Genomic DNA, 15,969 nt, shown 5'->3' with positions numbered 1-15,969 from the left:
AAGCACAGGTCACTCTCCACACCTCCCCTCCTGGGAGCCTGTGCAGCCCACCACTGCCAGGGTCCCGTGATCCAGGGACAACTTCCCAGGGAGAACACACAGTGCACCTCAGGCTGGTGCAACGTCACGCCACTCCAGCCTCTGCCGCTGCAGGCTCGCTCTGCATCCGTACCCCTCCCTCCCCCAGGGCCTGAGTGAGGCACAGCCAACGAAGCAGCTGCTCCTTTAACCCAGTATTGGCTGAGCGAAGAACACATGCCCTCAGATGATGTACACGCGGAGGTGGAGCCAAATCCAAAGCTGAACCCCAGGAGCTGTGTGAACAAAGAAGAGAAAGGGAAAGTCCTCCCAGCAGCCTCAGGAGCAGCAGATTAAATTGCCAGAGTCAACTTGATGTACCCTGCATCTGTGGAATACCTGAATAGACAACGAACCATCACAAACTGAGGAGGTAGACTTTGGGAGCAATGATATATATATATATTTTTCCCCTTTTTCTCTTTTTGTGAGTGTGTATGTGTATGCTTCTGTGTGTCATTTTGTCTGTATAGCTTTGATTTCACCATTTGTCCTAGGGTTCTGTCTGTCCATTTTTTTTCTTTGTTTTTTTTAGTATAGTTTTCATTGCTTGTTACGACTGATGAATTTGTTTTTTGGTTTGGTTGTTCTTTCTTTCTTTCTAATTACTTAAAAAAAAATTTTAATAATTATTTTTTGTTTTTTATTTTAATAACTTATTTAATTTTATTTTATCTTATCTTTTTCTTTCTTTCGTTTTTCTCCCTTTTATTCTGAGCCGTGTGGATGACAGGCTCTTGGTGCTCCAGCCAGGCATCAGGACTGTGCCTCTGAGGTGGGAGAGCCAAGTTCAGGACATTGGTCCACCAGAGACCTCCAAGCTCCACGTAATATCAAATGGCAAAAATCTCCCAGAGATATCCATCTCAACACCAAGACACAGCTCCACTCAACGATCAGCAAGCTACAGTGCTGAACATCCTATGACAAACAAGTAGCAAGACAGGAACACAACCCCACCCATTAGCAGAGAGGATGTCTAAAATCATAATAAGGTCACACACACCCCACAACACACAACCAGATGTGGACCTGCCCACCAGAAAGACAAGATCCAGCCTCATCCACCAGAACACAGGCACTAGTCCCCTTCACCAGGAAGCCTACACAAACCACTGAACCAACCTTAGTCACTGGGGACAGACACCAAAAACAAAGGGAACTATGAATCTGCAGCCTGTGAAAAGGAGACCCCGAACACAGGAAGTTAAACAAGATGAGAAGACAAAGAAACACACAGCAGATGAAGGAGCAAGATAAAAACCCACCACACCTAACAAAGGAAGAGGAAATAGGCAGTCTACCTGAACAAGAATTCAGAATAATGATAGTAAAGATGATCCAAAATTTGGAAATAGAATGGAGGAAATACAAGAAATGTTTAACAAGGATCTAGAAAAACTAAAGAGCAGGCAAACAATCATGAACAACACAATAAATGAAATTAAAAATTCTCTAGAAGGGATAAATAGCAAAATAACTGAGGCAGAAGAACAGATAAGTGACCTGGAAGATAAAATAGTGGAAATAACTACTGTGGAGCAGAATGAAGAAAAAAGAATGAAAAGAATTGAGGACAGTCTCAGAGACCTCTGGGCCAATATTAAATGCACCAACATTTGAATTATAGGGGTCCCAGAAGAAGAAGAGAAAAAGAAAGGGACTGAGAAGATATTTGAAGAGCTTATAGTTGAAAACTTCCTTAATATGGGAAAGGAAATAGTTAATCACGTCCAGGAAGCACAGAGAGTCCCATACAGGATAAATCCAAGGAGAAACACGCCAAGACACATATTAATCAAACTGTCAAAAATTAAATACAAAGAACAAATATTAAAAGCAGCAAGGGAAAAACAACAAATAACATACAAGGGAATCCCCATAAGGTTAACAGCTGATCTTTCAGCAGAAACACTGCAAGCCAGAAGGGAGTGGCAGGACATATTTAAAGTGATGAAAGGGAAAAACCTACAACCAAGATTACTCTATCCAGCAAGGATCTCATTCAGATTTGATGGAGAAATTAAAACCTTTACAGACAAGCAAAAGCTAAGAGAATACAGCACAACCAAACCAGCTTTACAACAAATGCTAAAGGAACTTCTCTAGGCAGGAAACACAAGAGAAGGAAAAGACCTACAATAACAAACCCAAAACAATTAAGAAAATGGGAATAGGAACATACATATCTATAATTACCTTAAATGTAAATGGATTAAATGCTCCACCAAAAGACACAGACTGGATGAATGGATACAAAATGGGTATCCAATGGATACAAAAACAGGTATATATGCTGTCTACAAGAGACCCACTTCAGACCTAGGGACACATACAGACTGAAAGTGAGGGGATGGAAAAAGATATTCCATGCAAATGGAAATTTAAGAAAGCTGAAGTAGCAATTCTCATATCAGACAAACTACACTTTAAAACAAAGGCTATTACAAGAGACAAAGAAGGACACTACATAATGATCAAGGGATCAATGCAAGAAGAAAATATAACAATTGTCAATATTTATGCACCCAACATAGGAGCACCTCAATACATAAGGCAAATACTAACAGTCATAAAAAGGGAAATCAACAGTAACACAATCATAGTAGGGGACTTTAACACTGCACTGTCACCAATGGACAGATCATCCAAAATGAAAATAAATAAGGAAACACAAGCTTTAAATGATACATTAAACAAGGTGGACTTAATTGATATTTACAGGACATTCCATTCAGAAAAAACAGAATACACTTTCTTCTCAAGTGCTCATGGAACATTCCACGCGAGAGATCATATCTTGGGTCACAAATCAAGCCTTGGTAAATTTAAGAAAATTGAAATCATGTCAAGTATCTTTTCTGACCACAACGCTATGAGACTAGATATCAATTACAGGAAAAAAAATCTGTAAAAAATACAAACACATGGAGGCTAAACAATACACTGCTTAATAACCAAGAGATCACTGAAGAAATCAAAGAGGAAATCAAAGAATACGTAGAAACAAATGACAATGAAAACACAACGACCCAAAGCCTATGTGATGCAGCAAAAGCAGTTCTAAGAGGGCAGTTTATAGCAATACAATCCTACCTTAAGAAACAAGAAACATCTCAAATAAACAACATAACCTTAAACCTAAAGCAATTAGAGAAAGAAGAACAAAAAACTCCAAAGTTAGCAGAAGGAAAGAAATCATAAAGAACAGATCAGAATGAAAAAGAAATGAAGGAAATGGTAGCAAAGCTCAATAAAACTAAAAGCTGGTTTGTTGAGAAGATAAAGAAAATTGATAAACCATTAGCCAGACTCAACAAGAAAAAAAGGAAGAAGACTCAAATCAGTAGAATTAGAAATGAAAAAGGGGAAGTAACAACTGACACTGCAGAAATACAAAAGATCATGAGAGATTACTACAAGCAACTCTATGCCAATAAAATGGACAACCTGGAAGAAATGGACAAATTCTCAGAAATGCACAACCTTCCGAGATTGAATCAGGAAGAAAGAGAAAATATGAACAGAACAATCACAAGCACTGAAATTGAAACTGTGATTAAAAATCTTCCAACAAACAAAAGCTTAGGACCAGATGCCTTCACAGGTGAATTCTATCAAACATTTAGAGAAGAGCTAACACCTATCCTTCTCAAACTCTTCCAAAATATAGCAGAGGGAGGAACACTCCCAAACTCATTCTATGAGGCCACCATCACCCTGATACGAAAATCAGACAACAATGTCACAAAGAATGAAAACTACAGACCAATAACACTGATGAACACAGATGCAAAAATCCTCAACAAAATACTAGCAAAGAGAATTCAACAGCACATTAAAAGGATCATACACCATGACCAAGTGGGGTTTCTTCCAGGAATCCAAGGATTCTTCAATATATGCAAATCAATCAATGTAATAAAGCATATAAACAAATAGAAGGAGAAAAACCATATGATCATCTCAATAGATGCAGAGAAAGCTTTTGACAAAATTCAACACCCATTTATGATAAAAACCCTGCAGAAAGTAGGCACAGAGGGACCTTACCTCAACATAATAAAGGCCATATATGACAAACCTACAGTCAACATCATCCTCAATGATGAAACACTGAAACCATTTCCTCTAAGATCAGGAACAAGACAAGGTAGCCCGCTCTCACCACTATAATTCAACATAGTTTTGGAAGTTTTAGCCACAGCAATCAGAGAAGAAAAGAAGTAAAAGGAATCCAAACTGGAAAAGAAGAAATAAAGCTGTCACTGTTTGCAGCTGACATGATACTATACATAGAGTATCCTAAAGATGCTACCAGAAAACTACTAGAGCTAATCAATGAATTTGGTAAGGCTGCAGGATACAAAATTAATGCACAGAAATCTCTGGCATTCCTATACACTAATGATGAAAAATCTGAAAGTGAAATTAAGAAAACACTCCCATTTACCACTGCAACAAAAAGAATAAAATACCTAGAAATAAACCTACCTAAGGAGACAAAAGACCTGTATGCAGAAAACTATAAGACACTGATGAATGAAATTAAAGATGACACAAACAGATGGAGTGATATACCATGTTCTTGGATTGGAAGAGTCAACATTGTGAAAATGACTCTACTACCCAAAGCAATCTACAGATTCAATGCAATCCCTACCAAACTACCACTGGCATTTTTCACAGAACTAGGAAAAAAAATTTCACAATTTGTATGGAAACACGAAAGACACTGAATAGCCAAAGCAATCTTGAGAAAGAAAAACGGAGCTGGAGGAATCAGGCTCCCAGACTTCGGACTATACTACAAAGCTACAGTAATCAAGACAGTATGGTACTGGCACAAAAACAAATACAGATCAATGGAATAGGACAGAAAACCCAGAGATAAATCCACGCACCTATGGTCACCTTATCTTTGATAAGGAAGGCAAGAATATACAATGGAGAAAAGACAGCCTCTTCAATAATTGGTGCTGGGAAAACTGGACAGCTACATGTAAAAGAATGAAATTAGAACACTCCCTAACACCATACTCAAAAATAAACTCAAAATGGATTAAGGACCTAAACGTAAGGCACACACTGTCAAACTCTTAGAGGAAAACATAGGCAGAACTCTATGACATAAATCACAGCAAGATCCTTTTTGTCCCACCTCCTAGAAAAATGGAAATAAAAACAAAAATGAACAAATGGGACCTAATGAAACTAAAGCTTTTTCACAGCAAAGGAAACCATAAACAAGACCAAAAGACAACCCTCAGAATGGGAGAAAATATTTGCAAATGAAGCAACTGACAAAGGATTAATCTCAAAAATTTACAAGTAGCTCATGAAGCTCAGTATCAAAAAACCAACCACCCAATCCAAAAATGGGCAGAAGACCTATATAGACATTTCTCCAAAGAATATATACAGATTGCCAACAAACACATGAAAGAATGCTCAACATGATTAAGCATTAGAGAAATGCAAATCAAAACTACAATGCGGTATCATCTCACACTGGTCAGAATGGCCATCATTAAAAAATCTACAAACAATAAATGCTGGAGAGGGTGTGGAGAAAAGGGAACCGTCGTCTTGCACTGTTGGTGGGTATGTAAATTGATACAGCCACTATGGAGAACAGTATGGAGGTTCCTTAAAAAACTAAAAATAGGGCTTCCCTGGTGGCGCAGTGGTTGAGAGTCCGCCTGCCGATGCAGGGGACATGGGTTCGTGCCCTGGTCTGGGAGGATCCCACATGCCACAGAGCAGCTGGGCCCGTGAGCCATGGCCACTGAGCCTGCACGCCCAGAGCCTATGCTCTGCAACGGGAGAGGTCAGAACAGTGAGAGGCCTGCGTACCACAAAAACAAAAAACAAAACAAAAAGAAACTGAAAATAGAACTACCATATGACCCAGCATTCCCACTACTGGGCATATACCCTGAGAAAACCATAATTCAAAAAGAGTCATGTACCACAATGTTCATTGCAGCTCTATTTACAGTAGCCAGGACATGGAAGAAACCTAAGTGTCCATCGACAGATGAATGGATAAAGAAGATGTGGCACATATATACAATGGAATATTACTCAGCTATAAATGATACGAAACTGAGTTATCTGTAGTGAGGTGGATGGACATAGAGTCTGTCATACCGAGTGAAGTAAGTCAGAAAGAGAAAAGCAAATACCGTATGCTAACACATATATATGGAATCTAAAAAAAAAAATGGTCATGAAGAACCTAGAAGCAGGACGGGAATAAAGATGCAGACCTACTAGAGAATGGACTTGAGGACACAGGGAGGGGGAAAGGTAAGCTGGGACAAAGTGAGAGAGTGGCATGGACATATATACACTACCAAATGTAAAATAGACAGCTAGTGGGAAGCAGTCACATAGCACAGGGAGATCAGCTCAGTACTTTGTGATCAGCTAGAAGGGTGGGATTGGGAGGGTGGGAGGGAAGGAGATGCAAGAGGGAAAAGATATGGGGATATATGTATAACTGATTCACTTTGTTATAAAACAGAAACTAACACACCATTGTAAAGCAATTATATTCCAATAAAAATGTTAAAAAAAAATTAAGGTTAAAAACAAGGTATTTAAAAAAACAGAAAAAGGCACTTGCACCCCAATGTTCATTGAAGCACTATTTACAACAGCCAGGTCATGGAAGCAACCTAAATGACCATCGACAGACAAATGCATAAAGAAGATGTGGTATATATATACAATGGAATATTACTCAGCCATGAAAAGGAACGAACTTGGGTCATTTGTAGAGATGTGGATGCATCTAGAAACTGTCATACATAGTGAAGTATGTCAGAAAGAGAAATATCATATATTAACGCATATATGTGGAACACAGAAAATGGTACAGATGAACCGGTTTGCAGAGCAGAAATTAAGACACAGAAGTAGAAGACAAACATATGGACACCAAGGGGGCAAAGTGGCGGGGGGTGAGGGTGGTGGTGGTGGTGGGATGAATTGGGAGATTGGGATTGACATGTATACACTGATGTGTATAAAATGGATTTCTAATAAGAAAATAAATAAACATTTTTTTTTAAAAAGTCTACAAACAATAAATCCTGGAGAGGGTGTGGAGAAAAAGGAACCCTCCTACACTGTTGGTGCAAATGTAAACTACTGTGGAGAACAGTATGGAGGTTCTTGAAAAAACTAAAAACAGAGCTACCATATGATCCTCCAATTTCACTCCTGGGCATATATCTGGAGAAAACCATAATCTGAAAAGATACATGCACCCCAATGCTCATAGCAGTAATATTTACAATAGCCAAGACATGGAAGCAACCTCAACGTCCATCAACAGATGAATGGATAAAGAAGAAGTGGTATATATATATATATACACACACATACACACACACAATGGAATATTACTCAGCCATAAAAAAAGAATGAAATAATGCTCTTTGCAGTAATATGGATGGACCTAGAGATTATCATACTCAGTGAAGTAAGCCAGACAGAAAAAAATAAATATCATGATATCACTTATTTGTGGAATCTAAAAAAATATATGCAAATGAACTTATTCACAAAACATAAATAGACTTACAAACATAGAAAACAAACTTATGGTTACTAAAGAGGGGGTAAATTAGGATTTGGGGATTAAAGTATGCACACTACTATATATAAAATAGATAACCAACAAGGACCTACTATATTACACAGGGAACTATACTAAATATCTTGTAATAACATGTAATGTAAGAGAAATTTTAAAAAGAATATATATAAAACTGAACCGCTTTGATGTATACCTGAACCTAACACAACACTGTAAATTTACCATATTTCAATAAAATTTTTTTAATTAAAAAATTTTTTTAAATGTTTAAGTGACATTCATATTTTAACGTCCAACTCAAATGCTCATCAACCAAAGTCTTGAATCATTTTTTTGGTGCTTCAAAGGAAAAACTACCCATACTTCAGACAAAATGTCCTTGCAGAAAATAATTTGTCCCTAGGGAGGCAGGTGTTGCTAACTCAAATACTGTACAACGAAATGTCTGAAGCTATCATACTTTTGATATATAACAAACGCTCATCTTAAGATAACCATTATACTGTTGATTTCCAGTTTATTTCTCCTTATAAGTACATCATCTGGCAGCACATCCTAGTAAAACTTCACATCATTATGTTCTCCTCCTAAGAAAAACTCTACCTGGTTCATGATAATATGAATCACGATACAGTTTGGATTTTTAAAAACCCCAAAACATATTTTACCATGAATTTCTTACATAAGACAACATGAATATTAAACAAAATATTGTTTAGAAGCCCTGGTTTTTACTATTGAGGAAAGGATCCTATGAAAACCATCATTATTATCACATGGCAATCAGATTCGACGTCTTTGGGAAACTAGGAAAACTTGCTCTTCTTAGGAATAAAAGCCAAATATTTATTTAAGTAATTTTTCTATTTTCTTTGTTTTTCAGAACTGAAAACCTGGAGGCTGTTCAACTAGAAGCTAAGAGCAAATTATATTACAAGGACAAAGTGTGTTTAATCAAAATGGTTCGTGAAGTTAGCATTTAAAAATGAAACAGAAAAATATGATAACAGAACTAACTCAGTCAAATATGGGCTAAAAATACCTTTGTCAGTTGTCTCTGGGTAACAATTAAATATTACAAATAAATTAGAAAAACCAAAATATAATCACAAAATTCAATGGTCTTATGATAAAAGGGTTCTTCATTTTTTTTTTCTTTTTACCATTCCTTCTATTTTAGTTCTGGCTTTTGTCTCCTCTGCCTATTTTAATGTATGAGTATCCCCCCAAGATTCTGTATTTAGCCCTTTGCTTTTTTTTTTTTTTAAACTAGGAAGGAAGTATACTACTTCCTTGCAGTCTTTCATCTATTCCCATCACATCAGCTCTTCTTCACCTCTTCATGCACTCCTCTCAAACTGCCAGCCTGCTGCACATCTCCAACAGATGTTATATATGCCAAATGTGTCTGCAACAGAACATCTTTCCTTCAAATCAACCAGTGTCCGGATTTCACTCTGTTTATGACTTTACCACTCTCCAAGTTACTTGGGCATAAGGCTTTAGATTTTTTTTTAATCTTTTTTTTTTTTTTTTTTTTTGAAGTACGCGGGCCTCTCACTGTTGTGGCCTCTCCCGTTGCGGAGCACAGGCTCCGGACGCACGGGCTCAGTGGCCATGGCTCACGGGCCCAGCCGCTCCATGGCATGTGGGATCTTCCCGGACCGGGGCACGAACCCGTGTCCCCTGCATCGGCAGGCGGACTCTCAACCACTGTACCACGAGGGAAGCCCTAAAATCTTTTTCTTCATTTCCACACCATTCCCCTAAGTCCTCCACTGAAGATCAACCAGTTCAACTCCTGAAAATCTTTCAGTTTTGAGTGGCCCTAAATGTCACCTTAGGGATACTTTGTTTTGTCCCCCTATATGGGATACCTGTCAGAAAGCCTATGAATATGCTTTAAAGCATAGATTATAGTACCTAGAGAAAAGGTTGGTTGAGGGTGCAGAGAAGCTTGCAATTCACCATTTCCAGGAAACTCAAATATGCAGAGACTGGATCACACACCCTAATTGAATAAAAGTTAATGCATCTAGTGTACACACATGCTATAGTTAAAGGTTGTGCATGTTTATCTTTGCATCACAGGTATAAAAAAAAGCAGAAGAGACTACGTTAAATGACTTTCACCACAATGACTACATATTAGGCTTATCAGTGACTACATTTCAGCCTTAATTTTTTAAGATTTAAATTTCTGATTCAATGATCAATGGTGATGTTCCCTACTGAATTTTTCATATCTTCATTGTGGCCCTTAACACATTTATAATACGAGTTTTCTTGTCTGTCTCCTAGGGCAAGAGTGCTCTATACAGGATTACATTTCATTCTTTTTTGTATTTCCAGCACTTAACACAGTGCCTGATCCAAAATGTGTGTTGGATGAATTAACTTATATTGACTATTAGTCAATAAAGTTATGGTGACTTTTCTATTACTAAGAATAAAAAAGATACTGTGCTCAACTGTGTTATTAAAAATTGGAATGTAAAAGGAGTTAATTTTTTTCCAAATAAATATAGAAACAGTTCTAAGACTCCTTTTTTATACTCATAAACCCTTTTTAATCTGGCTACTCTTTGTCAATGTCTTGAAACTTCAAGTATCAATATTTGAGAGTTGGCTTCATCCTCCTTTTAGTACTGCCAATTTGGTCTTTCCTCAAAAATTCACCAAATCTTATTCATTGCTCCAGTTCAAAATATAAATGTGCATATTTGAAAATTTAATATCCAAATATTCTCAAATTATAATTGTTAGACTAATCTCACTAAAAGACCAACTAGTTGAGGCTTTTAATACCTTCTTCATGTTTGTCTTAATAGAAGAATAAAGGAGAAAAAGATGTAAAAGCTTACAGGAAAAAAATCCATTTGCTGATTAAAGACAATATTCAAAATCAATGGAAAAATATATATTTTTTTAATTCACTGTTTTGCCACAGAACCAGTTAAAGCAAGATCTTTGGACTTAAAATAGTAATGTCTAGGGCTTCCCTGGTGGCGCAGTGGTTGAGAGTCCACCTGCCGATGCAGGGGACACGGGTTCGTGCCCCGGTCCGGTAGGATCCCACATGCCGCGGAGTGGCTAGGCCCATGAGCCATGGCCGCTGAGCCTGCACGTCCGGAGCCTGTGCTCCGTAACGGGAGAGGCCACAACAGTGAGAGGCCCGCGTACCGCAAAAAAAAAAAAAAAAAAAAAATAGTAATGTCTAAAATTCAAATGTAGGGCATTTATAGTTTTGTGATGTAAACTTCTCTCATCCCCTGAACTTACGTCAGGTCTATTGCAAACACTAATTCCTTGGTTGGGGACTGTCAAAAAATTTTTTTGGAAACCAGCAATCACTATCTGCCAAACCTGATGCAGTATATACGGTACAGAATAGGGACAATGGATGTGAGATACAAAGATAATCCACAAAGAGACCCGACTCTGTGGAAATAAGAACAAAAGAGGACCAGGAAGAAGTGAATAATCAACTTCATCCCAAAAAGAGTGGGAAAGACACAGGCCACCTCTATTTATGGAAAGAGCCTCGAGCCAATTGTATTTGACTCTCAGACAATAGGCATTTTAATAAACACCTGGATTACCTAGCTTTGAAAGTAAAAGAAATATGAACAAAAACGCTCTAAGATTACAAACTTAAGAAAGGAAGTGTCAGTATTATGCAGCATTTGGCAGAGATCTTTGGAGCTTGAGCGTGCATTTGCGTACGATGAAACTGACCCAGAACTGCCTTTGTGAGGCATGGGGTTGAGGAGTTGGCTCCTCCTATAGGACCTACTGAGTCTACTGAGAGGCAGAAATGGAACAGCCATTCATTCAGACCATCCTGATTCGGTTCCTTCATTTTTATTAGATGATTTCAAACCTGTTTTGTTTGTTTGCATTGGTTGATTTCAAGTCAATCTATTTGCTTTTAATCAGCAAAATCGCTCTGTCCTCCAGGACCATGGCAGAGAATATGACCTCATATATTTCACTACCTCCAACTGTTATCAAAATCAAAGGTACAAAAAGTAACATTCCCAAAGGACGATAGCTTAAAAAATATGTACTTTATTCATCTCTATAATTGCCTAGATTTTAATCCTGGATCAAACCAAAACGTCATTCATTAAACTGAAAAAATATGTGGACAGTATTTTTGTGGTGTGTGTGTGTTTGGACAAGTTGCTCTACTCCAATAAAATTGCTTTTACGGAACTGGGCTTTCTTGTGATGCCCTCTGCTTACTTGCTTTTGGTCTTATGGGTGAGATATATTGCGGAAGTTGTCTCTCACATCACTCAGCCAGCCCTTCATAAGCCCCTGGGGAGACTTCCTCAGACCGTCAATGCAAGGAAGAGCTTTGCCTCTCCTAATCAAATGACACATTCTTATTTTATAGACCATTCAAGTCCCACGAATACCTGCCCATCTAAGGAAATTTATTCAATTAAGTTTTCATTTTCATTTTAACTTCTTTTATCTCTTCTCAAATGAATTTAAAATAAGAACACTGTAAAAGACTCACCATTAAAGTGGAATACTTTTATATATATATATATATTTTTTTTTTTTTTTTTTTTTCCTGTATGTTTCCAGAGAGATGAACCAAACTACAGCCTCTGTAGTTTCCTGTCTTCTTAAAACAATCAGGTCTCTTTGAAGGGACCACTTAGTAACAGTTCTCCTAGCTCTAATATTTCCCTTCACCTCATCTTTTGTGCATAAAATCGTATCAGTTGGCTGCCCTTGACCAACTTGGGTCCTCAGTCTTCTTGGTCAATGATTCCTGGCCTGAAAATTTCTAACCTCGCCATGTGCCTGCTCTTTGTCTGGCACCCATCTCTGTCCTGAGTCATCTTACCCCAAGCTGTGCATCAACTACACCAGCTGCCTCTACCTTGATCAATCTGGCAAACAGGAAGAAATGGCCAAAACAAAAAACGAAAAAAAAGAAAGCAAGACTTACAAGTTTATGAGAAGAAAAAAGTCCTAAAACTCAGTTTGATTATACTTTACCTAGATACCTTTAGAAATCCAATTTGCTTTATATGTCTATTCATGCACTTTATTTAAAATGTAAAATATAAATGCCATTCAGAAATTTTAGATACAACTGAATTCAAAAGGAGATAATATTCTAGTAAATGCTCTCTTTTCTCTGGATATTACCTTCAGAAAAATCTACCCTGAAATATAGACAATTTAAATATTATCTTCAAAAAACTGTTATCCTCACTGGACAGCCATGTGTACATCAATGAAGTTAGAACACTCTCTCACACCATACACAAAATATAAACTCAAATGGCTTAAAGACTTAAATATGAGACATGACACCATGAAACTCCTAGAAGAGAACATAGGCAAAACATTCGCTGACATAAATAGCACTGATGTTTTCTTAGGTCAGTCTCCCAAGGCAATGTAAATAAAAGCAAAAATAAACAAATGAGACCTATAAATCAAACTTATAAGATTTGTAGAGCAAAGGAAACCATAAACAAAAACAAAAGACAACCTATAGACTGGGAGAGAATTGCAAATGATGTGACTGACAAGGGCTTAATTTCCAAAATATACAAACAGTGCATACAACTCAATTTCAAAAAACAAACAACCCAATCCAAAAATGGACAGAAGACCTAAACAGACATTTCTCCAAAGAAGACATGCAGATGGACAACAGGCACATGAAAAGATGCTCACCATCACTAATTATTAGAGAACGGCAAATCAAAACTACAATGAGGTATCACCCCACACCAGTCAGAATGGCCATCATCAAAAAGTCTACAAATAATAAATGCTGGAGAGGATGTGGAGAAAAGGGAACCCTCTTGCACTGTTGGTGGGAATGTAAATTGGTGCAGCCACTATGGAGAACAGTGTGGAGGGTCCTCAAAAAACTACAAATAGTTACTGTCTGATCCAGCAATGCCACTCCTGAGCATATACTTGGAAAAGATGAAAACTTTAATTCAAAAAGATACATGCACCCCAACATTCATGGAGGCACTTTTTACAATAGCCAGGACATGGAAGCACCCTAAGTGTCCATCCACAGATGAATGGATAAAGAAGATGTGATACACACACACACACACACAATGGAATATTAGTCAGCCATAAAAAAGAATGAAATAATGCCATTTTCAGCAACATGTATGTAGAGATTATCATACTAGGTAAGTCAGACAGAGAAAGATAAATATTATGATATCACTTTTATGTGGAATCTAAAAAATAGTACAGATGAACTTATTTAAAAAACCCAAACTCACAGACATAGAAAACAAACTTATGGTTACCAAAGGGAAAGGGGGGGAGGGATAAATTGGGAGTATGGGATTAACAGATGCACGCTACCATATATAAAACAGATAAACAACAAGAATTTACTGTATAACACAGGGAACTGTATTCAATATCTTGTAATAAAAAAGAATAGAAAAGAACAGAAAAGAATAGAAAAAAAAGGAATATACATATATACACACACACACACACATACATATATATATGTATAACCAAATCACACTGCTGTACACCTGAAACTAACACAATATTGTAAATCAACTATACTCCAATTTAAAAAAAACTGTTATTCTCAAGCCATCCAGTACATATATGCACTTGCCATCAATGTGTAGGTGGAAGAAAAGCAAATTCCAATATAAGCTCAAAAGAAACATTAATAGAAAAATAACAAGTGAAAAAAAATATTTAAGAATTGTTTTATTTCAGATGATCAAAGTTTCTTTAAGGAAGAGGTCATTCAACAGTTATTTCCTAAGTCATTCTATAAGGTCAGCATCACCTTGATAGCAAAGTCAGAAAAAAGATAATAAAAGCAGAAAAGAAAACTACACACAGATATTTCTCACAAATATCAATGTTAAAATCCTCAACAAAATACTAGCAAACCAAATTCAGTAAAATATTAAAAGAATTATATACCATGACCATGTGGGATTTATTCCTGGAATGCAAGGATGGTTCAACATATGAAAATCAATCAATGTAATACACCACATTAATAGAATGAAAGGAAAAAGCCATATGATTATTTCAATTGATGTAGAAAAAGCATGTGACCAAATTCAACACCTTTCATGATAAAAACACTTAACAAACTAACAACAGAAGCAAATGACCTCAACATAATCAAGGGTTACTGTACTGATAAATACAGTGTCATGTTTAGATTAATAACCTACGTCAAGGAAACTAGACTCATTAAAAATCTCCACAAGGAGTACTTACCTGCCAAAATTTTCTTGAACTGTCTAAACCATACGTCACAGTGGTCTTCACTTAAATTAATAAGATCAAGTGTAGAATCCTTTAATTTATTTTGTTCCTTTTTCAAACATATGAAGAGTGTGATTCCTAATAAAGTACCACTTCTCTGCTGTTTAACTGAATAACGCCGTTTCAGTTTGACAGAGAATATGTCTTTGAGTTCAATAAATTCTTCTTTATGTAGAAAATTATACTTGGAATCACCTGAAAAGAAATTAAATTTTCTAATCAAAACCACTGTGTCTATATCTTATATGTATGAATAATAAATAGTGAAAACCCACAAAATCGTTATCATCTGTTATTTTACTGATTATGCTTTATGTCAAGTCCTGTATGAGATGGGTGGGGATAAAAAAAGAAAAATTGGGTCTATTTTCCCATAAATAGAAGAAGTGGAAGGGAGTCCCTGCCACACAAGGCCTAGGACATTCAGAATCTGAGAATATTCAATGTATGAAGAATTCCAGGAACATAAAAAAAGCAACATTTCAATAATAATAAGTGAGTATCATGCAAGAGGCTTCCTGGTACTTACAAGGACAGAGTAAAGTAACGGAAAGAAGAGAATTCACTAACAGAAGTGAGTTTATGACAGGTTGTTGAAGGCAACATGTAAAGGAAAGAAAATTTACATTCTAGGGAAAGTAACACATATGCAAAAAGGAAACAGAGCAAGATTACTGTGAGCAGAAAGCATTATGAATGCCTGCTATTCTAAAAAGAAAGATGCACCTGAATCTTACTATAGTCAGACTTTATTTTATAGTGGCATGAAATTTTACTGGTTATGTTTAAACACAGGTCAGAAAACACCTGTTGTTGTGATAATGGACTTTTTCAACTGACTCTCAAAGTAGAAGTGTTTTATACTTTAAAAATAGTACTTTCAAAACTTCCACTCTGGCCCACATGGAATCACAGGGAATGCTTTTACCTTCTGCCTGAAACGACTAAAAGAGCACACCAGAGAAAGG

At 36.8% G+C, this 15,969-nt stretch overlaps 1 protein-coding gene across 2 annotated transcripts in view; it reads right to left on the bottom strand.

Moving 5' to 3' along the window:
- Positions 1 to 15,969, bottom strand: part of CERKL (CERK like autophagy regulator) — a 146,816-nt gene that overhangs the window by 87,401 nt on the left and 43,446 nt on the right. For both annotated transcript variants that reach the window (XM_019931577.3, XM_019931578.3), the window contains exon 2: positions 14,954 to 15,196. In XM_019931577.3, coding sequence (XP_019787136.1) covers positions 14,954 to 15,196 — 243 coding nt within the window. The remainder of the gene's footprint in view (positions 1 to 14,953; positions 15,197 to 15,969) is intronic.

Source organism: Tursiops truncatus, chromosome 7 (genome assembly GCF_011762595.2).
Source record: "Tursiops truncatus isolate mTurTru1 chromosome 7, mTurTru1.mat.Y, whole genome shotgun sequence".
Classification (NCBI taxonomy): Eukaryota; Metazoa; Chordata; class Mammalia; order Artiodactyla; family Delphinidae; genus Tursiops; species Tursiops truncatus.
This window is presented reverse-complemented; position numbering and strand designations above follow the sequence as displayed.